We start from the raw sequence: 20,689 nt of genomic DNA, 5'->3' as shown, positions 1-20,689 counted from the left end.
AACTGGGTCTGCTCCCTGCTCAGTCACCTCCTCTGAAAGCCCCTACCCCCCCAGTCTCTGGCTCCCCAGTAGAGTGTCCCTCCCAGGGTGAGCGTGAGGATTAAATGAGCCTTCATTCCCTTCTCCATGAGATCTTCCTGAACCAGGGATCGAACCCAGATCTCCCGCACTGAAGGTGGAAAGCTTTACCGCCTGAGCTACCAGGGAAGTCTCGAGCCTTCAGAACTATAAGAAAGTCAATTTCTGTTTTAAGCCATTCAGTCTGTGGCAATTGGTGAAGGCAGCCCCGAGAAACCAGGGCATCGCCGTCTCCAGACAGAGCCTGCACCCCGGCCCACCCAGACCCTGCCTTTGACCTCTGTGCCCGGGAAACCTCACAGACAAATCTGGAAAGGTCGGGGTCCAACGCCCAGCAAAGCAGAGACGCACTCAGCCCCTACTTCCGGCTTCTCTAACAGGAGCACACAGATTCCAGGAGACGGAAGGTGACAGGTAACTTCTGGCTAAGGCATCGTGGCCCCTGAATGCCAACAGAGCGGGGGGCTGCTCTGCCTTTCCCGACCCGGATACATGCAGCTCCGAGGCGCATCCCCACGGCGCAGCCAGGAGGACCGGGGCCACGCCGGGCAGAGCTGGGTGGACTGGGCTTGACGTCCAGTTTTCTCTCCTTCCCAGGCACTTTCCTGGCCAGCAGCCTTTTCTTAGAAGAATCCTTGGAAAGAGCGAGGACTGTGCAGGCCGCCAGAGCTCAGACTGACGATGGGAAGTCCAGGAGAGGAGCCTGTGATCGTGGGCCGGAGCGGGGGGAGCTGGGGGCTCCAGAAAGGTCTCCTCACCTATTTCTTCCAGGAATGACTAGTTCCAGGGGCTTGACGGTTGTGGAGGGAGCCTGCATCCTTGACTTTGTAAATAAAGCCTGCAGAGCCAGTGAGGAGGCGATGACGGTGGGTCAGCTGGACTCTGCCGAATCTAAGGCCTCGCTCCCAGAGGAGGGGACACCCCCCCCAACCACCATCCTCCTGCTTCTGCAAGGACGTGGCTCCGTCCACCAGGTGACGCATTTAATGCAGGAGAAGATGCTGCTGAGATTCGCTGGGAGGTGTGAAGGGGAGCCCCCTCCTCCAGCAACAGGGACCCCTTACTGAGGGCTGGCCCCAGCTGGCCTGACCCACGGTCCCCACCTGGGGACCTGATTCCCTGCCAGCAGGGTGGCCTGATTCCCCCATTGCAATGGACATGGAGGCTCCAGGTCCTGATGTCACCTGGCCGGTCACAGGCCAGGATGGATGCTGGGAGTCCCCATCCCAGTCCTGGCTTCCTCCATGGTGGGCTGTGGACTGAACCCCGGCCCGCTCCTGGGGGACGCTGGGACCCTCCCCACCCAAAGCCCGGGCAGGTAGCGCCCCTTCCCCACTGACCCCCGGCCCCCGCTGTCCCCCAGCCACTGCTGGTTCAGCAAGCACAGGTCCGGGCCCTGCCCCTGGAACCTGCCCACCTCTGGGCCCCGAAACCCCAAGGGCTCCAGACTTCACCACCTCCCCTTCCCCTGACCTGGCCTCCTGGCCTCTCAGTCTACAGGATTCCACCCCGCTGCTGGCTGATCGAGCCACTCTGCCACCCAGACGTGAGCTGCCCATCGGCTCCGGGGCTTCAGCGGAGGCCCCCGCCTGCGGGATGAGCTCCAAATTTCCAGCGAGGTGGCCAAGACTCTGCAGACCGTGGCAGCTGCTCCTTGGTCTCTGCTGCAACTCCTATGAAGCCCCTCCAGACCCCCTCCTGGAGCCCCCCCACCCCCACCCCCACCAGGAGACAAAGCGAGCACTGTTCCCCAGTCTTTCTGCCCACTTCCCACCTCCAGGCCTCTACCCAGCCTCTGCCTCGCCCTGGATGCCCCGTCCCTGCCCTCCAACTGGTCTCCTGTTCAGTGATGGTATTAACAGTAAAAGGAGGAGAGAGCCATGATCTGGGGTGTGCACTCTGGAGCCAGCTGGCCTGGGCTGGACGGTGGCTTTACCAGTTAACAGTTGACTACCTTGGGCTGATCACCTCTCCTCTGTTTAACTGTGCCTCAGTTTCCTCATCTGGAAGATGAGAATCAGAAGAACACCTTCCCCCCGGGGATCCCAAGACTGTAAATGCATTCAGCGATGTCAGAGGCTCCGGGAGGGCCTGGCACAGAGTAGGTGCTCATCAACCTTAGCAATTATCACCAGCTGGCCTCTTGCTCTCCACTCCCAGTCCTCCAGCATCCCCTAGATCCCGGGTCCCCAGGACCTTTCTCCCTTCAGCCCAACTTGGCCAACAATCCCTAGGCTGCCTTCCCTCTGTCCTTGTGAGGATCTCGGGGCTGGGGCTGCCTCCTTCATCAGATGCCCCCCGAGGCTGACGCTCCTCCAGGCAGAGGTGAAAAGAAATGCCCAGCGTACACAGACGAAGACTTCCCTCTCGACCTAGCTTTAATCAGTCTCGTTGGAGCTCTCTGCTGGATGAGGGCTGACCTTGGGCTCCACTCTGTCCTTGCAGAATCCACTTTGACCGAGAAGTCTGAGTCAGTTTAGTGAAAACCCCCACCCCTGCTGTCTGAGCTCCCCGTGCCTCACCACCCTGGTGGGCCTCCAGCTAGAATTCGGTGGAGTGGGTCAATAGGAGTCCCCCTTTCTGGATGTCTCCTCGTCCAGCTTTCCCATCCACTCACCCTCCCCCGCTCCTTGGCTGCGAATCCCCACGTGTCCTTGTTCACGCTACACGGTCCTCAGGCGCTCAGTCCTGCCCAAGTCTCTGCGACCCCATGGACTGCAGTCCGCCAGGCTCCTCTGTCCATGGGATTTCCCAGGCAAGAACACTGGAGTGCGTTGCCATTTCCTCCTCCAGGGGATCTTCCCGACCCAGGGATCGAACCCATGACTCCTGCTTGGCAGGTAGATTCTTGACCACTGAGCCACCTGGGAAGACTTGTTGGAGTGGGAGTCAGGTCCAGTCGCTGCCCCCACCTCTGCCAGACTCCATCCGAGATTCAGAAATGCAAAGAACTTTGAAAACTCAGATTTTTGTCAGGGCTTATTTAGCCACAAAACCTGATCTGACCAGAAGTGAGGCTATTTAGAGTCTCTGTCTACCTAACATGGTGGAGATCTTCTGCAAAAACATTCCCCAGGATGCCTCCCGGATGCCTTCCACAGGGCAGCAACAGACTGTGTCATCATTCAAAAATAACAGGAATTCCGCCGTTATATCTGGCCCCGAGGGTGTTGGCCAGATAAGGGCTGGGGGATTTGCAAGATGAGTCAGAGCTGGCAGGTATGTGGCTGAGCCAGATTCCATCAGACTCCAAAGATGGCCTGCAACTTAGTAGGAGAACTAGAGGCAGGTATATACAGGCTCTGAAAGTGCCTGGGAAGAAGTAGCGATACATGGAGAGTATGGTTACTATTTTGCATTCACCACTTAAAGGCAATTTAGAAAACTGCACAACATGAAAACTCCTCCCTACATATCCCCTAGAAATGCTGCATAAAAAATTATACACGTCTAAACACAGAACTGAGCTTGTAAAAAAGTGAGGATAATCACCACAGGCCAGAATGATAATAACATTAGTATTATCATTAAGATATTCCTTATCAGTATGTTTATATCATATCTAATATTAATTTACATAATAAATCTAATAATTATTATATAATTAAAACGATAGCATCACTGACTCAACGGACATGAGTTTGAGCAAACAGTGGGAGATAGTGAAGGACAGTGAAGCCTGGCGTGCCGCAGTCTGTGGGGTCGCAGATTCAGACACAACTTAGCGACTGAACAACTATTAATTTTACTGAAGGCCAGCATAATGCTTGCAGTATACAATAATTCAATATGAAGTGATCTCAAGTATCTTAACAGAAACCTCATTTAACATGCAGCCAGGAGGCCAGAAGGGGGAGCCCTCACACCCTAGCACTCCCCTTCAACGCAGACAAAACAGTAAGAGACACAGCTTTGCATCTCCAACAGGAAGAAGGTTACTACTCTACTACCCAGCTGGAGGAAGGAAGAATTTCTCCCTGCCTGGCAACAGCCCAGCCAATGAGAGACTGGGGCAATTCAGCCAATGAAAAGCCACTACACTTGGAACTCCCCGTTTCCTCCAATGGAATCTTTTGTTTATAACAGCCCCTCCAAACTCCCCTTCTCTCTTATAAAAGAATGGTACCCTGGACTTGCCTGTGGTTTGCCATAGGTTGCACATCCTGAATTGCAATTCTTTGCCATTCCCGAATACACCTGTTTTTGCTTGCAAAACAACAGGTGTTCTACTGTTTTCTGTCAACACCCTCTAGCGCTTGCAGCAACTCCAACTCTCTGCTATCCCCATTTCACAGGTGAAGAAACGGAACACATCCCATGCTGGTGGAGCTGGGATTCAAGCCCAGGCAGTCCGGCTCCAGGGTCTGCTTTCTTGACTATTATACTCTGAGAGTTGTACTCTAGTTAGCATAACAGTTAGATCACAGGAAAAGACTGTCAACTAAAAACCCAGATGTTAAATGAAGGAGCGGCAGCCTCGTGGGGCAGGGAGGGGGTTGCTTCCCCGGTTGCTCAGACGGTAAAGAATCGGCCTGCAATGCAGGAGACCCGGATTGGATCCCTGGGTTGGGAAGATCCCCTGGAGAAGGGAATCGCAACCCACTCCAGTATTCTGGCCTGGAGAATCCCATGGACAGAGGAGCCTGGTGGGCTCCAGTCCACAGGGTCGCAAAGAGTCAGACATGACTAGCGACTAACACGTACACATGCTGAGACAGAGAGGTGAAAACCAGCAGTTGGGAGATATGACGCCAACAAGCAGGACGACGGAAGATGCAACTGAGCCCTTCACAGAAAGCCAGAGCCCCCTAATAAACGGGCGGCTGGGAGAAAGATCTGCCTGGTGACAGAGAGGACAAGAAAACTTGTCTCTGACCACCTGAACCTGAAGTAGGAAAAAGCCTGCACGTCTCCTGAAAATCTGTAGTCAAGGGTCTGCCTTCAGACAGGGGTGGGTTAGGCAAGTGTAGAGAGCCTAAACTGATTAACATAGAAGTGGCTCCAGGCTGTGCTAGCCCTAGGCTTCCAGGCAGAGCAACTACAAAGCTGCTCTCCAGGGCCAGGTGCACGAGCCAGGCCCCCGGGGTTTCCACGGATAAAGCCTGGATGGAAATAAACTCACGATCCAAATTATACAACACAAAGGGAAACAGGCCACCATGAGGCAAGGAAAGCAAACACAGCAAATGTCGGGGTGCAATTCCTAGAACTTCAGCCAAGAAACTATTGGAAAGAGACCATAACATGAATTTAACATAATCAAAGACAAAAGAAAGCAGGGATAAGACAAGATGTCATAAAATCTGGGACTGTCGCTGAAGCTCCAAAACTTTGCCACCTGACGCGAAGAGCCGACTCACTGGAAAAGACCCTGATGCTGGGAAAGATTGAAGGCCAAAGGAGAAGGGGGAGGCAGAGGGTAAGATGGTTAGATGGCATCACCAACTAAGTGGATGTGAATTTGAGCAAACTCCAGGAGATAGTGGAGGACAAGGGAGCCTGGCGTGCTGGAGTCCATGGGGTCGCAAAGAGTTAGACACAACTCAGCAGCTGAACAACAACAATAACAACAGCAGCCCACCTACTGGGCACCTCCCCAGGTGTAAAATGGGATGGAGACGCCCACGCCGCCTCAGCACTGACTTCCCTGCCCTGCCCTGCGTCCCGCAGTCTGTGTAAGAGTGCCCACCAACTCAAGGGCCTGGCGTGTCTCGGAGGGTATTAGATACCAAGGCCCACTCCTGTCTGGGTCACGCTGACAACATCTGGGTCTGTACAGAAGAGACAGCTTCACGGTAAATTTGAGCTTTATGTTGCTCCATGCCTAACAAAAGCCCAGTTGCAAGAAATAATATTCATGAGCTTGGTCCAGAAGATGCATTCCCCTCTGTCACCCCAGATGAGAGCTTGTCAAGACAGGGTCCTGGAGCTTGACAACAGGATCTGTGAAGCCCTGAAACTGCATCACTCCTGAATGTGAGTGTACCTTTTACTGGAAGGGTGCGGGGAGAGAGGCTTCACGGGCTTCTCTGAAAGGGCTGAGATCCCCTCTTAAGGCAAAGCCAAGGAGAGAGCATGGCCCGTCGTGTGGAGCATCTCAGTTACCCAAAGGTTTGGAACGGAGGGAGGAAAACACTATTTTCTTTTTTGGGTCAGGCTGTGTGGCATGTGGGAACTTAGTTCCCTGACCAGGGATTGAACCCGCACCCCTGCAGTGGAAGTGCGAGAGTTTTAACCACTGGGCCACCAGGGATGTCCTGAAAAAAGGACAGGGAAGCCTGGCGTGCTGCAGTCCATGGAGTGACAAAGAATCAGACACGACTTAGCAACTGAACACCACCACCGCATGGCTTAATTACAGACTTGAGGTGAAATCCTCATGGATTTTGAAGATAGCACATGAAACTTCAGTCATCTCACGGTTATGGGCCTCACTGAGTCCTCCTTGCAGACCAGCTGAGGGGGCCCCCTCCATCTCCCCTGCAGTTAGGAGAGCCTGAGTGTCCGGCTCCAGACACTCGGACCTTGGATCCAGCCAGCTCACAGGAGCACTGAGACGCTGCTCACAACGTCACACAGGGAGCCCTTTGCAAGAGTTTCTAGGATCGTCCCTTCGGTTTCATTATCAAGAAAGGCTCTGTTTTCATCTTAAGGGCATCAGAAAACTAGTAAGTGATCCTCTTTCCCTCTTTGCTTTGGTTGCCAGGAAGCTCACAGTAAAAAGTTCACAGTCCCTTCTCATATAGGGACTTCCTTGGTGGTCCAGTGGTTAGGACTCAGGGCTTTCATTGAAGGAGGCCCAGATTTGACCCCTGGTCAGGAAACTAAGACCCTGCAAGCTGCTGGGCTTGGCCAAAAAAAAAAAAAGAAAAAAATCAGTCCATACCTCACGCGTGATCTCTTGGTATGTGTTTGGTTTTGTTTTTTAATGCAGGAACATCTTGATAATGATGATAGCCATAACACAACCACAGGTATTACACTATAAACATTTTCTAATAGCCAGGCACAGGCCTGAAGGATGTACACGCACAGTCCTGCTGTCCCGATACACTCTCACACGGGTACTGCCGCTCCTGCCTCACGGACGGGGCTGATGAAGCCGAAGGAGGGCTGCTGATGGTCCTGGTGACACACGAGGGGTGAGATCAGAGCAGTGGGGCGTCAGATCAGGGCAGTGGGGCGTCAGATCAGGGCAGTGGGGCGTCAGACAGGGCATCTTCCCTGTGGCCCGCACAGCAGGGTGGCAGCTGCCATCAGACTCTGCTTGCTGGGGAGGGACTGGGGGTAGGGGTGGAGGGGAGCAGGGACTCAGAGAGTTCCACTCCCAGACGTGTCTGGAGGAAAGGTACATTTGTCCCAGGCCCCTGGGGTCCATGAGCCTTCCGCCCTCCTTTACATTCCCCTCCTGCGTCTGCAGTTCCTATACGTTCCTATGGTCGATGAATTTAGTTTAAGTTTGGCAAATGACACAGCAGCTCAGAAAGGGCGTTTAACAAAACCCACCTGGCTCTCCTTGCCTGCAAGAAAAGCCAGTCAATACTGTAAATACAGGAGGAAGTAAGAGAAGGGGCTTCCTGAGAAAGGATGCTGGGTGACCTGGCTCCAATGCTGCCTCCCAGGCCCTCTGCACACACCCTGTCTCCCAGGAAGCCAGGCCCAAAGGTACCCGGAGTTTATGTGGCCCATCTGTCCATTTTATAGACAGAAAGACTGAGGCCTCGAAAAGGGGGTGGGGCATGCAGGGTCACTCACAGAACAGGGATATCCTGATGTGTGGTGAGAAGGCTGAAATTCTGAGGTCCTACTGGGTCCTACTCCCTCCCTCCTGGGGCAACCCACCCATGTCGGAATTTCCACCCTCATTTTTCCAAGGAGGAAATTGAGGCCCCAGGGGAACAGACCTGGCAGCTGCTTGGCAGGCAAGTAGAAGTGCTGAGACTGAGCCCAGTTCTGACCTGGAGGCCACACACCTCACACTGTCAATCTGGGGGAACCCCCCCACCCCTCCTTCAAGTCATTAGTAATCATGAGCACCAATGCAGGCTAGAGCCTGGCCCCAGAGGCTGCCACGTTCCCCCTTCCCTGGAGAGTCACAGGAGGCCAGTAACAAAGGAGGCAACAGGTGGAGGGTTCTGGGACCCCTGAGGACCCTGACGGCCTTGGGGAGCTCCAATGAACCACCAGAGGCAGTGACATTTTAAACAGGCCTGGAGGGATGACCTCGCCCAGCAGGGCTAGGCTGGGGTGCAGAGCGGGTGGCCGGAATTAGGCTGACCACGGAGTCGATGAGAACGCTGGCTGAGCCATCGACAGGGGAAGGACCCTGTGCTCAGAGGGGCTCTGGGCTCTGGAGGGGACAGCACATGGCCCCACGGACAGGGCAAAGGCAGGAGGTGGCCTTCCGGGGTGGGGGTCTGGGGGGGCGTGGCTGGTGCTCCGATGGGCAAGGTCTTTCTCCAGGCCTCATAGGGGAGGGAACGCAACATAGAGAGCGGAGGCCGGAGACGCAGCCTGGGGAGGCGGGAGCCAGAGCTCCAGGGGCTAGGAGGGAGCGTGGGCACCGCGGTGCTGCCTCGGGATGCATTAAGGGGGTGGGAGGGGAAGGTTTCAGGAAGCGCCCCGGGTGAGTCTTGAGCTGCGGCCCAGGTATTCTATAGGGTGACCACCCTGCTCATGCCCCAAATCTGGACCATCCTGAGCTCGGGATTCCTGCCCCAAGTTCCTACTCTGCTGTCAGCAGGGAGGGGGGTCACTTAGAGTTGAGCTTGAGAAAAGTCAGTGTCCCCCTGAGACACAGGGGTGCCCTCCGGCCCCCTCTGTCCTGCTCACAGGACAGGCTGCCCTCCCTGCCCCCCCATTATGCTCCCACCCCATTTCTGGGATCTGTAAGTAATGAATCTTGTTGACTTGGCTGCCTTGGTGAGAGTGTATTGAAACTGCAGCGTCAGGGGTCCCGGGCCTTCATAGGGTCGCCCAAGTGACCAGACCTAGGCAGGGGGCACAGCCCGAGGGGGCCGGGCCAGAGCAGGCACAGGGACAGAGTGCCCTGGCATCTATACCCCCTGGCAGCCTCCTGTGGGGCGCTGGGCGTGGGAGGGCGGCCCTGCCCAGCCCCCCAGCCTGACCCCCGAGCGGCTCCTCGCTCAGGTCTTGGCAGTTTCTGTTTTTGAGTCACGGAGGCCTGGGCTTGTTCTCTGAGGTTCCTTGTGCGGGTGGCAGAGCGGGTGGGGACCGAGGTGAGAAGTCTGTCTGGGAGGGAGACTGCCGCCTCCACTGCATGCCGCCTGGCGCCTCCTGCACTGGCTGGGCCCACGGGATTTCCCCAGAGTCGGGGGCAGGGGGCAGGAGGGGGCTCTGCTGGGCTCTGCCACAGAGATGAGACAACAGGGAAGCAGCCAGTCACAGCCCCTCCCAGGTAGGCTGTCAGCTCATGGGCTGTCCGAGGGCAGAGGAAGGGAGCCAAGAGCCTCCCTGCAGCCTCCTGGACAAATGAAAGCAGAAGTCAGTGTCCTGGTGGAAGGTGCAGTCCTCAGAGGCCTGGTCCACTGCATGTCCACATGCTTGCCCTTCACTCTTTGAGGTAACTTTCCCTAAGCCTGGTCTGGTTGGCCAACTCCTATTCATCCTGCAAAACCCTGCTCAGAGTGACCTCCCCCACCAATGTCTTCTCCACAAGCCCCGCCCTGCCACACACAAGTGCGTTTGAAAGGCAGGACTGTCCAGGCCACCTGCTGCAGTGGCACATTCCCCAGAGGCTCGGAGAGCGAGATCCCTCACTATATATATATTTTTTTGAGATCCCTCACTATTAAGGACATGCTCCTGTCTCCTTCCTTAGCTGGCTCCTGCAGTTCCAACCTGGCTAGCAGTTCAGTACTCTCCACATAGCAGGCCTGTCTGCATAACATTCCCGGGTTGAGGGGGGCGTTTGGCAGCTCTCCTCACTGAGGACGTGGAGGCTGCGAGGGTTACAGAACTTGTTAAAGGCCGTCTGCGCTTTCCTTCTTTCCGTCAGTAAGTACTTCTTGAGAATCTAACACACACATGCCAGCCCCTGAGCAAGCGTGCGATCTGAACCTGACCTTGGCCACATCTTGTACCCTGTGGCGGCCTCAGCGTCTACTTGACCTCGTAACTGCTCTAGGCTGTGGGGGACGGAGGGAAGTTATCCTCACTCTCCCAGCGGGGACTGAGGCCCACACTGGGCACACGGCCAAGCCCCTGGGGGGCGGCAGCCCACACTGGCTCCTCTGCCTGCCTTGTTCACTCCACTGAAACCCACAGGGAGCAGGGGACCCTCACCCTCTCCTGGCGGAAGCAATGGAGGGAAAAAGGTGGGCCCTGGCTGGGGCCTGGGCAGGCCTCTCTCTCGCCCCTTCTCCTGTCTTGCCCACCCACAGGTGCCGACAGCCCCTGCCAGAGCCTCCTGTATCAGCAAACACGCAGAGAGGAAACTCATCTGAGCTCAGCGACACCCCCCACACCCACCCTGCCCGGCACCAAGGCCTGCAGCTGAAAGACCGAGGCGATGGCCGGTGACCCTGACCATCAGTACGGAGGCCTTTTCTCCATATTGGCTGGTTCTCCTCTGCACCTTCAGGTAGAGCACAGGGCATCTATCTGCACGGGCCCGGCCCCCGCTGTGGCTCAGTGGGCCCCCGTGATCCCCCCTGCCTCAGCTGGCTAGACCCAGAGCATGCAGAGTCGGCCCCCTCTCTGACCCGCCTGCCTGGTTGCTGCCCCCCAAGGGCGCACTGCCCACACTCCCTCGGGTCCACATTTGGGGTGGTCTGAGCTGACGTCCTTTTTGGCTGCTTGAAGCTCGTTCCAGTCGGTCTTGTGACATCAAACTCATGTCCCATTTCTGAGGGTTCTCCTGAGAGCCCTGACCCCAAGGTGCCTCCTGTGCTCACGTCTGTCCCCCTAACTTGCCACCCTGGGCGATGCTCCAACCACAGACAACAGAGATCGTGGACCCAGTGAATGTCAAGGACTTAACAATCCTTGGACTTAACAATCAGCTCTACAAAGGGTGGTCACTTGGTCCAAGACGTCATGTTCTAATCCCCACTCTACAAATGACAAATCGGAAGCCCAGAGCAAGGGCTGCAGGTGAGAGGCCAGCCGTTCCAAGGTGGGCTCTAGGGACAAACAGACCTGGATCTGAAACTTGGTCACTTACTGCACTTGGCCTCAGTTTCCCCATTCTGTAAAATGGGGCCACAGCCGGGCCACTAGCCTAGGGTCTCCGTAGAGGTAAGGGTCACACGGGCTCCTCAGCACACCGTGCCTCCCCTCTGGGGGGTGCTGGCGGGTGGACCCCCAGGGGATGCAGCCAACTGTGACTCTAACAGGGGCACACACCCTCTCCTGCCCCCATCACTCAGGATCTGGTCTAGCCCCTCTCTGCATCTCTCACCATCCTCACCTCACCCTCATCCAGGTCTCCAGCCAAACAGCCCTCCCAGCCCCAGTACACCTGCCTCCCTAGCAACCCCCCACCTGCAGCACCACCCCCGGCAAGGTCCCAGCTTCACAAGGCTCTTAGCTCCTGCTAGAAGATGACCTCCTCCTCCAGGAAGCCCTTCTGACTGCCCTGCGTCCACCCCAGGGAGGGCCAAGAGCTTCCTCTGGGCTTCTCTTTGTGACAGCTCCATCACACCCTGGGTCTGAGTCCCGACAGCCTCCCCCATCAGACTGCGTCAGGTCAGTCTGATGACGAAGGACTAATTCTCCATCAGATTGAGTGTCCCAGCAGCAGGGGCTCTGTCGCCCCGCAGGGTTCATCACAAGGCTCTCAACACACATCTAAAGTCACTGAAAGAACCTGAGAAAACTAGAAAAAACACGAAATAGTTGGAAGAGGAAACAAACACCCAGAGAAAGTTACTGCCCTCATCTTGGCGCATTTCCTTCCAGTATTTATTTATTTTTTTGCTGGGCTATGTTGGATACCACCGTGAGCACCCCATAAACACAAGCCTGCCTGCTTCTCTTCCATGAATAAAAGCTGGGCTTGCAGAATGGACCTGAGGCCTGACAGAGGGACTGAGTCCCTTGGGGTCACGCAGCTGTAACAGGAGGGGCCCAGCCCTCTTGACCCCCAGGGCCCTGCACACCCCGCCCCACGAGTCTCGGTCCCGAAGTCATTATCTGCTCTCTAGCGGAACATCCATCATCTGTGAAGACCAGGAAAACAGGGGTCCCCCACAGAAACAGCGAGTTCACACATGGAGCACACTTTACAGGTCTCTTACTGTCTCTTGCAACACATTCCTAAACCCCTGCCGTGAGGTCTGTCACTCACTCCCTCGTTTTTCAGACACTCCTGGGCTATGCCAGCCATAAGCTGAGCCCTGGGACCCAGAGATGAATCAAGCAGAATTCTGCCCTTGGAGCCCCAGGCTGGCAGGAAGGAGACTGGGGAACAGGTCCAGTGCTGGATCAAAGACAGGAGCAAAGATCCCAGGGCTTGGGGGCAGGGGAGGGGTGTCTACTCACCCTGCCTGGAGTGCACACAGGGCAGTCAGAAGGGCTTCCTGGAGGAGGAGGGCATCTTCCAGCAGGAGCTTAAAGAGCCAAGAAAAACCCCCAGTGAAGAAGGGAGGAAAAGAATTCCAGACAGAAGAAGGGCGGGAGGACAGTCCAGAGGAGCAAAAGGTGGACAGCAAGTAAGAGTGTGAGATGACCTCCAGGCAGTAACCCTGGAGGGGTGACTCCAGGGTATGACCCCAGCCACACACAGGGCTCCCTCCCACAGCTGCGGGCAGTGAGCGTGGCTCCAGGGGCCAGTGTTCTTTAGAACCGGGCTTGGAAGAATCTTCCACCTTCATCCATCAGATGTGCAAGGCCCCGGGGCACAGGCTATGGGCTATTTCCTGGGAGAACCAGCTGCAAGGCCTGCCGGGATCTCTCTGGAAACCAGACCTGTCCCAAAGGCCAATGGATGCTGTCAGGCCGACGTGAAGATGCGATGGAGCACAAGGACACAGGTGCGATCCTCACTTGAGAAAGCAGGGCTACCCCTACCCCCCTTCACAAATGGGAGACGGAGGCTCAGAGAGGCGGAGCAACCCGCCAGAGGTCACACAGCACGTAAGCAAGCTGTACATGGGCCCAGGCCCAGAATCCAACTCTCTCTGGCTCAAGGGGCCCCCCCACCACAGCCCCAGTGGCCCCCACTGGTCCCCAGGCCTGGCCACTGCACCCAGAATGTATTTTATGAATGAGCGAACAAAAGAATCCGAAAGCCCTGTCCTGCCCACAGCAAGAAGGAGCCATCTGCTACTGTTTTTTGTTGGTGCTGTTACTCTGCAAATGGAAAGCACAAACCTGAAGTCACAGACCGCCGTCACCTCGGGGCAGGCGGAACACCCAGGCCCTGCCGCGGGGCTGGAACGCAGTCCACCGGCGCCTCGGGGGAGAGACCGAACAGCCAAGGGCCGCATCTGCGCTTGGCCACTGACCGCGTGAGACCTGCCCTGTGCCTCGGGGTCTCTCACTAGACAGGCGTGCCGGGGACCTACCTTGCCAGGTGCAGTGGGGACTGAGGAGCTGGGGTCCCGTAGGGGTGGGTGCAGGGGGATCCCCTCCGCTGGCCTCCTCTGCCCGTGACCCTGGCTGCCGAATGAGCTCTGAAACTCTCAGCCCTAACCTCGCTGGATGCCCGGGGCCCTGTGGGCAGCCGAATGGCTTACGTATTATGAGGCCTGCATGTGGCCAAAGGGCAGAGGGGCTGAGGAGGGCGCGGGCAGGCGGCTCACCGGGCTCCCCCGTGACTCAGCGGAACTCGACGAGGCGGCAGGCCCAGGGTGAGCCGCCCCCAGCGGTACCCTGTGCGGGGAAGCCCGGCCGCCGGCATCTCTGATAAATATTTTATCACTGCTCACAGAGCAGGCCCCAGGAAGGTGCCTGCAGCTTTGGATCCCGCAGAGCACCCATTCCTGCCCGGACAGAAGGACGTGGCTGGGTGGAGGGGTGCAGGCGGGGTCAGGAGCCCAGAAGGCTAGCTCATTCCTGCCCTGGTGTCACGTCAGGTCAGCTCAGCTCAGCTCAGCAGATGCCCCCCGGAGCCTCACTCACACTCTGCCCCCACACTGTGCTGGGCTCCGCCCTGCCCTGGAGAGCTCCGAGGCTCCTCTGCACCACCCCCAGAACACCAGCACTCTGCCCCTTGGCCTGGTCAGACGGCCCATGCTGCCGGCCGCGTGCCACTGCCACCTCCTCCAGGAAGTATTCCTGGCTCTTTTCTTCCCACAGTGTGGCCTTGGGCAGGGCCATTGCCCTCTCTGAGCCATTTCTAAAATGGGGCCGATGATCGCCACTCATGGGGCACCAGGTGAGACTGTAAGTGAAACGTCTCCCAGCTCTTGGTCCACATGGAGACTCATTCTTTTTGAAGGGGCCAGGAATGAAATCAATAGATACAAAGGAGTATGTCTAGGAGTGGGAGGCAGGAAAGTACGGAGCCCAGCTCCTGCTTGCAGGGCTCCACAATTTAACTGGGGAGATAGGGCCTAAATAACAATAATAATAATAACAGCAACAGGAATAACAGCTACCATATTTCAAGACCCTGCCACTGCCAGGCAACTGACATCACAGCCCTTCATTTACGCCTCCCAGAGGCCCTGTGACGTGAGGTTCTCACCCCTGTTTCATAGCAGAGCAGGAACCTGAGACTCAGAGGGGCAGGACTCTGCCCAAGCTCACACAGCTTGGCAGGGCCGACCTGCTGTCCTGCTGGACCTCTGGGGTGTGACCTCGGGGTCCACATCTGCTTTTCACATCAATGTCCACGTGGAGACGCCACCAAAAGGGGGACGGTCCAAGTCAGACGACAAATATCCACAGGATATCATGCAGCCAGTAAATCGCTACTCTTTAGAACTAATGGACTTTTGAAGGAATTGGGGGGAAACACTTGTAGAATTACAGTTAGTGAAAAAGAACAGGATCGGGGCTACGTGTGGTGTGATGATGTCATGGGAAAATAGTTCTACGTCAAGACGCGTTTATTTAAACCAGACTGGAAATGATATACAAGATGATGAAGCTCAGGGGACAGAGTTTATGGGTAAAACTGGGGCCTATTTTCCAGACTTTGTACAGCACAGCTATGTGGGTTTTATAACTTAAATTTTCTTTAGAAACAGGGCTGGTCCACTGCAAGGATTTATTGGGCACCTTGTGTCCGCCCTGTGCTGAAAGTTTGCTCCTCACTCAGCCTCAGATCAGGTCTGTGGGAGGGATGAGATGGACACCATCGTGAGGGAAGAAGGACCTGGAAACACCCTCTCCACCTCTCCACAGTTGGGCCCGCCAGCAAACCCAGCACGGCCAAAGTCAAGCTCAGGTTCTTCCCCTGTGTGGAGTCTCCTGTAGCAGGGACAATCACCACCACCTACTGAAGTCCTGCACTGACAATCAACAGGAGCTCATGAGGTAGTGAGCTCCCCGTCACTGGGGAAAATCAAACAAGGAGCTTCATGTCTCTCCACCAAGGAGTGGCCTCAATAGCTGGTTTTCAGTCCATCTTAATCAGACCTAAAGCCTCACCATCTGTGTGAACTTGGACAAGATCCTGACCTCTCTGGTTTGCTGTCCTCATCTGATACAATGACCTCATGAAGTCTCAGAGGGTTAAATGAGAGCAAATATAGAAGATGCTTTCCAGATACCTGTCAAGGGCTATGTTGACTATTATTATTTCACGGTTTTACCTATTCACCGGGGGAAGCTAAGTAGTGCAGATATAAAAATTCCCATTCCACAGGTTTGAAAACTGAGGCACAGAGAATAAGCCATTGCAGACTCAAATGGGTGTAAGTGGCTCTAGGCAGATTGATTTTGCTGGAGAGACTGCTTTGGCAACATAAAGAAGGCCTTTAACCAGTCTAGCCGAAGACACAGAGAGCAAAACTTCAAGAACCTTCTAGAAATTAGCAGGAGCCCTGCTGGGGTTGGTGAGCCCATAGTGGCAGCTCCTGATGGTGAGGCGTCTTGGTGACATTCCCTCACCTTAAGGCATGTAGCATCGTGGAAAGCGGCAAGCATACCTCAAGCCAGAGACCCAGGGGTTTGAGCCCCAGCCCTGCCTCTTGCTGCCAGGGTCTCCGGGAAGCTCTTGGCCTCTGTGAGCCTTAGTCTGCCTATCTGTTAACTGGGCATGGCCACGATTGCCTTCTGAGTTGGCTAGGATGGTGGCTGGGATGGTGCCTGGGGAAGACTTCGCACAGGGCCCGGCACACAGTTAAGTGTTCAGGGAATGGTCAACCCCTCCTTCCTTCTGGAGGCAAGTCCACGCTTTGGAGTCAGAATCCCGGAGGGCAAAACCTGTCGCTGCAACAAACCACATAGATTTTCTTGATAACCTTTTCAGAAGGGACTTGGCCCCAGCCCTTCCCCACTTGCCTCTGGGTTTGGTCGGCAGTAACGCAGTAGCAAACGTGTCCTCGGTCCCCTCTGCTCTCCCCAGAGGGTAGAGATGGGGGCTGGCATCACTTGAGGGCTTCCCCACACCGGGTGCTGAGGGGCCCTGCACACGTCTCAGCCCCCACTGTCATCATGTGACCCCAGAAGTGGGTTCCAATGCCAACATTCACACTGATACTGACAGGAAGCCCAGGGCCAAGGCCGGGCCAGCCTGGCTACAAGTCACTGTCACTGCAGGACCGTGTCACTGTCCACTCGACCACCCTGGGACAGGGCACCCTGTCCTTCTGGGGCCCTTTCCTGAAGCCACGTCGTCCTCACGAGCACCCCACTTCACAGATGAAAAAACTGAGGCACACAGAGATGTCACACAGCTGGTGAGAGGAGAGGATGAGATTTGAACCCAAGCAGCCTGTCTCCAGAACCCAGGCCTTCACCTGAGCTGAGTGTTCCAATCCACGCTACGCAGATGAGAGCACTGAAGCTCAGAGAGGTTAGGCAACTTTCCCGCAGCCACACAGCTATAAACTGTGCCAGGTGGACCTGGCTCTCGGGTCTCTAGCCTTTGCGGCCCTCCGTCGGCCCCTGCTGGCTCCTCCTCCAGGCCACCCAGGACCTGGGCTCTGGGGTCAGAGCCAAGTCTTATGGGCAGTGCCCCCTAAGCTGCTCCCCTGAGACATTAGGATTCCTGAGTCACCAGAACTCTGCTCACACCAAGTTCAAAGCCCCCCCCACCCAGGTGCTCCCCCCACTGAAGTTCGACTTTGAGACAAAAGAGGGATGTGGTTAAAAAAAAAAAAAGGTTATACTGTCACCAGGAAGTCACCTCCTTGTCCCACTAACCCAGGTCTTTATCATAGCCCACAGCCCTAATTCACATCTCCTGACTACGACCCTGGTTCTTCTCAGTATCTGTATCCCTGAGGGCCACCCTGGGCCTTGGGGTGAGTCCTGTCGTAGGATGTCCTGATCCCGATTTTCACCCGGAGGACCACTGACAGCCCGACTGACCCAACAGATCCCCAACCAGCTCACGTCTGTGGCCTCCCCATTTCTGGGCAGGTTTCTCTGCCTCCCTGGGGACCCTCGCTACCCAACAGGCCTGGAGAAGGCTCTGGGGAATGAATGAATGACTTTTCCTGTCTCTCTCTGAGCATCTCAAGAGCTCTACTCCCCTCACAGATGTCCCAAACATGATTTTGTTCACGTCCATGAATGCCCACCACTGGGGGTAGCAGGCGAAGGCTCAGGGCTTTCTCCTTCCTCCCCCGTCCCGGCCTGTCCTGGGTTTCCGCTCTCCTGACTCTGCCAGGGGTCGCCCTGCAGACAAACGTGCTGTCTCCAAGCGCCTGCCTTGAGCAAGAGAGCTGGCACAGGCACCCAGCCGGATGCCATCAAGTGCTGCCTGGTGCCGTCCGGGCAATTCCGCGTGGCCATCCACAGGCCCTTTAAGCCGCCCTTTAGAAACCAAAACCCCATTAGCTAGCAAACGTTTCTGCACAGACCACTTTCCCTGCTGCTGAGAAATTGCGTCCATGTGACTCTTCCCATCACCAGACAGGGAGCACAGCTGAGACACAAGGAATCCCAGCCACTGGCACGACGGGTGCCCAACCCCCCACAGCCCCCCATCCGAGATAGACTTCTGCCGTGCTAGGGCGTGGTGCCTCTTTGGACCCCGACCACCCCCCAGGAGTTGGTAATGCTGTGGTTCCCAGTTTCCAGATAAGGAACCTGAGGACCAGAGAAGCTGAGTGACTTGCCCAGGGCCACACAGCCAGCCAGCGGGGGTCCTGGGACGCTGACCCAGGCCTGCTTGGGTTTTTCGCCTCCCCTCACCTCCGTTTAAACAATGCCTCAGAACCCCAGCCCATTCAGCAGTAAAGTCGCTGAGGAGGCCTGAACCTCCTCTGATCGATTGGACTTGGGCTCAAAGAGGGCAAGTGGCTTGCCCAGGGACACAGCAAGGCCATGCCCCTAGGATGGGCTCCTCTTGGGTCTGCCTCACCGCCTGCCAGCCAGAGGGAGCCACGTGACCTTGTCTGATCACCCAGTGCCACCACCCAGCAGCGCTCACACCTGAAGTGCATCAGAAGGGCGGAGGGGAGCTGTAAAATGTAGATGCCTGGTGCCCCATCAGAGGTCAGGACAGGAGCCCAGGAGTCAGCATTGTATCAGGCACTGTCGTTAACGAGGATGGTCTAGAGGTGCCAGCCTCTTCTCCCAGAGCTCCAGGAGAAGCCTTGGGTTGGGCCTTGCAGCAGGTCTAAGAGGGCACAGGGCGCTCCCCTCCCCCTCCAGATGCGTCCAGGGACTGGCCTCTGGGATCCCGGGTGCAGCCCTGGTCTCGCCACAAGCATACCTAATCACCGGGACATGATGGCCGTCCCACGGGGTCCTCATGGCAGCTGCCTGCAGCTCTGACCGCCGCCCCGAGCCATGGAGGGGGAAATGGAGGTCGCCCTCAGGAAGTGGCCTGGCTGAGCAGGGCTGGACCACACCCTAGGGCCCGGGGACCAGGGACCCTCCCCCGCCCCAGCAAGTTCTCCCCTACCTCAGCTCCATTGGAAAAAAAAGAATCTTAGAAAGCTGTCAGGTGCTGCTCATGCCAACCGGGTCCAGGGAATGATCTGATTTTGCCCGAGGGCAAAGGGTCCAGAGTCAGATCTGATTGTGTTCGGGCAGGTCCGCCTCAAGTGCCACCTCTCAAGGGATGGGAGGGGTCTCCCCAGGTGGTGGGCACAAGGTTCTACATGCTCCCGCTGTGGGGGGCGGGGGGGGGGCTCTGCCCTCAGACGTGCCTGCTGCCCCCAGCCCACCCCCACAGCTCTGCAGGCCAGCTCCCTGCAGGAAGGTGGCGGCAGGCCCCGGCCACAGGCCAGAGGGGTGGGGCCCCACGCTGAGCCAGGACAGGGCTCAGAAACGAGGTGTCTCCCTCCCTCGACCATCTTTGTTTGCTCTGTTAAGGGGGGGGGCAGTGGAAAGAGAGGGGAGAGCTGCCAGGGGGAGGGGACAGTGACGGGGTGGGGTAGGGAGGGCGATCAGGAAAGAGACAGCTGGACAAGCGGCTGGACGGACATGCAGAGACCCACCCACAGAGACAGAGAGAAACTCAGAGACAGAGAAGCCGGGCGGAGTGGGGCGAGGTGGAGGGGGGGCGCGTCCAGAGAGAGAGAAGATGAGCTCGGAGGTCCCGGGAGACCGGAGTGGGAGAGGCTGGACCCCCAACCAAGGGGACAGCCCGACCCCCACCCCACCCCATGTCCCCGCACCCGACGCGACACGCGCCCGCGCGCGCGCACACGCCACCCCGGCGGCGCCGCCTGGCCCTCCCCAGCCCTCCGAGGGGCGCGCGCGCCTCCCCCGGCCCCCTCCCGCGGCGGGGGCCTCCCGGAGCCATCGCCGCCGCTCACCTTGGTCCCCGCGCCGCCTCCGCCGCCGCTGCCGCCGCGCACAGCCGGAGCCCGGGGCCGGGGGAGGGGGCCGCGGTGGCCCCGCCCCGCTCCGCCCCCCGGGCCCGCGCAGGGCGCCCGACGCGGCCGCGGCCACCGGGCCGCCGGGGCCGCCGGAGGCCGGCGGGAGGCGGCCGCCTGGGCCGCGGGCACGCCCACCCACTGCGGTGGCCGGGGGGCCGGGACCCGCCGGAGCTGGGAGCCGCGAGCTGGGGGTGCCCTCCCCGGATCCCCCCATCCGGGTGCACTGCGCAGGCTGTGGGCGGCGCCCGCCGGGCAAGGGGGCGTCCCCGGCCACCCGGGCGGCCCCATCGGCTCTCGGGCCAGTAATCCATCTCTCCTCGGCGCTCTCGAACGCCCACTGAGCGCCCCCTCCCCAAGCCGCAACCTGCGCGCGGGGCTCCAGGAGCTGAGAAGAAAGATCAGAGGCTCAGATTCAGTCCCTGCCTTGGGGCTTGGGGTTTTGCTGGGAGTGGAGTGGGAGCGTGGGGTGGAGCGGAGAGGGGAAGGATGGGACAGACAAACTCTCACAGCACCTAAATATCCCAGGGCTTGCGGTCGTCACAGAGTGGCCGATTGCTTCGTGGGCATCACCCTGGAACTTAACAGAAACTGGAAATTCTCGGCCTCACCCAGACCTACAGAAACTGGAGATGGAGCCTAGGAACCTGGGATTTAGCAAGCCTTCCTGGTGATTCCCCAGCTCCCAGGACGTTTGAAAA

General features: G+C 57.5%; 1 protein-coding gene across 4 annotated transcripts in view; it reads right to left on the bottom strand.

Annotated features, from left to right (window-relative positions):
• Positions 1-20,034, bottom strand: part of PRR5 (proline rich 5) — a 50,787-nt gene extending 30,753 nt beyond the window's left edge. The window contains exons 1-2 of one of the 4 annotated variants that reach the window (XM_070453490.1): positions 19,929-20,034; positions 12,583-12,650 (exon numbers count right to left, since the gene is read on the bottom strand). Coding sequence is in view for 1 of the 4 variants with exons in the window: in XM_070453491.1 (XP_070309592.1) it covers positions 18,878-18,918 (41 nt within the window). In the remaining 3 variants the exon portion in view is untranslated. Of the gene's footprint in view, positions 1-12,582; positions 12,651-18,877; positions 19,423-19,928 lie in introns of those variants that run through there. The other 3 variants (XM_070453488.1, XM_070453489.1, XM_070453491.1) reach the window with 3 other exon arrangements.
• Positions 20,035-20,689: the final 655 nt, after the last annotated feature.

The sequence above is a fragment of the Odocoileus virginianus genome, chromosome 23 (assembly GCF_023699985.2).
Source record: "Odocoileus virginianus isolate 20LAN1187 ecotype Illinois chromosome 23, Ovbor_1.2, whole genome shotgun sequence".
Taxonomy (NCBI): domain Eukaryota; kingdom Metazoa; phylum Chordata; class Mammalia; order Artiodactyla; family Cervidae; genus Odocoileus; species Odocoileus virginianus.
This window is presented reverse-complemented; position numbering and strand designations above follow the sequence as displayed.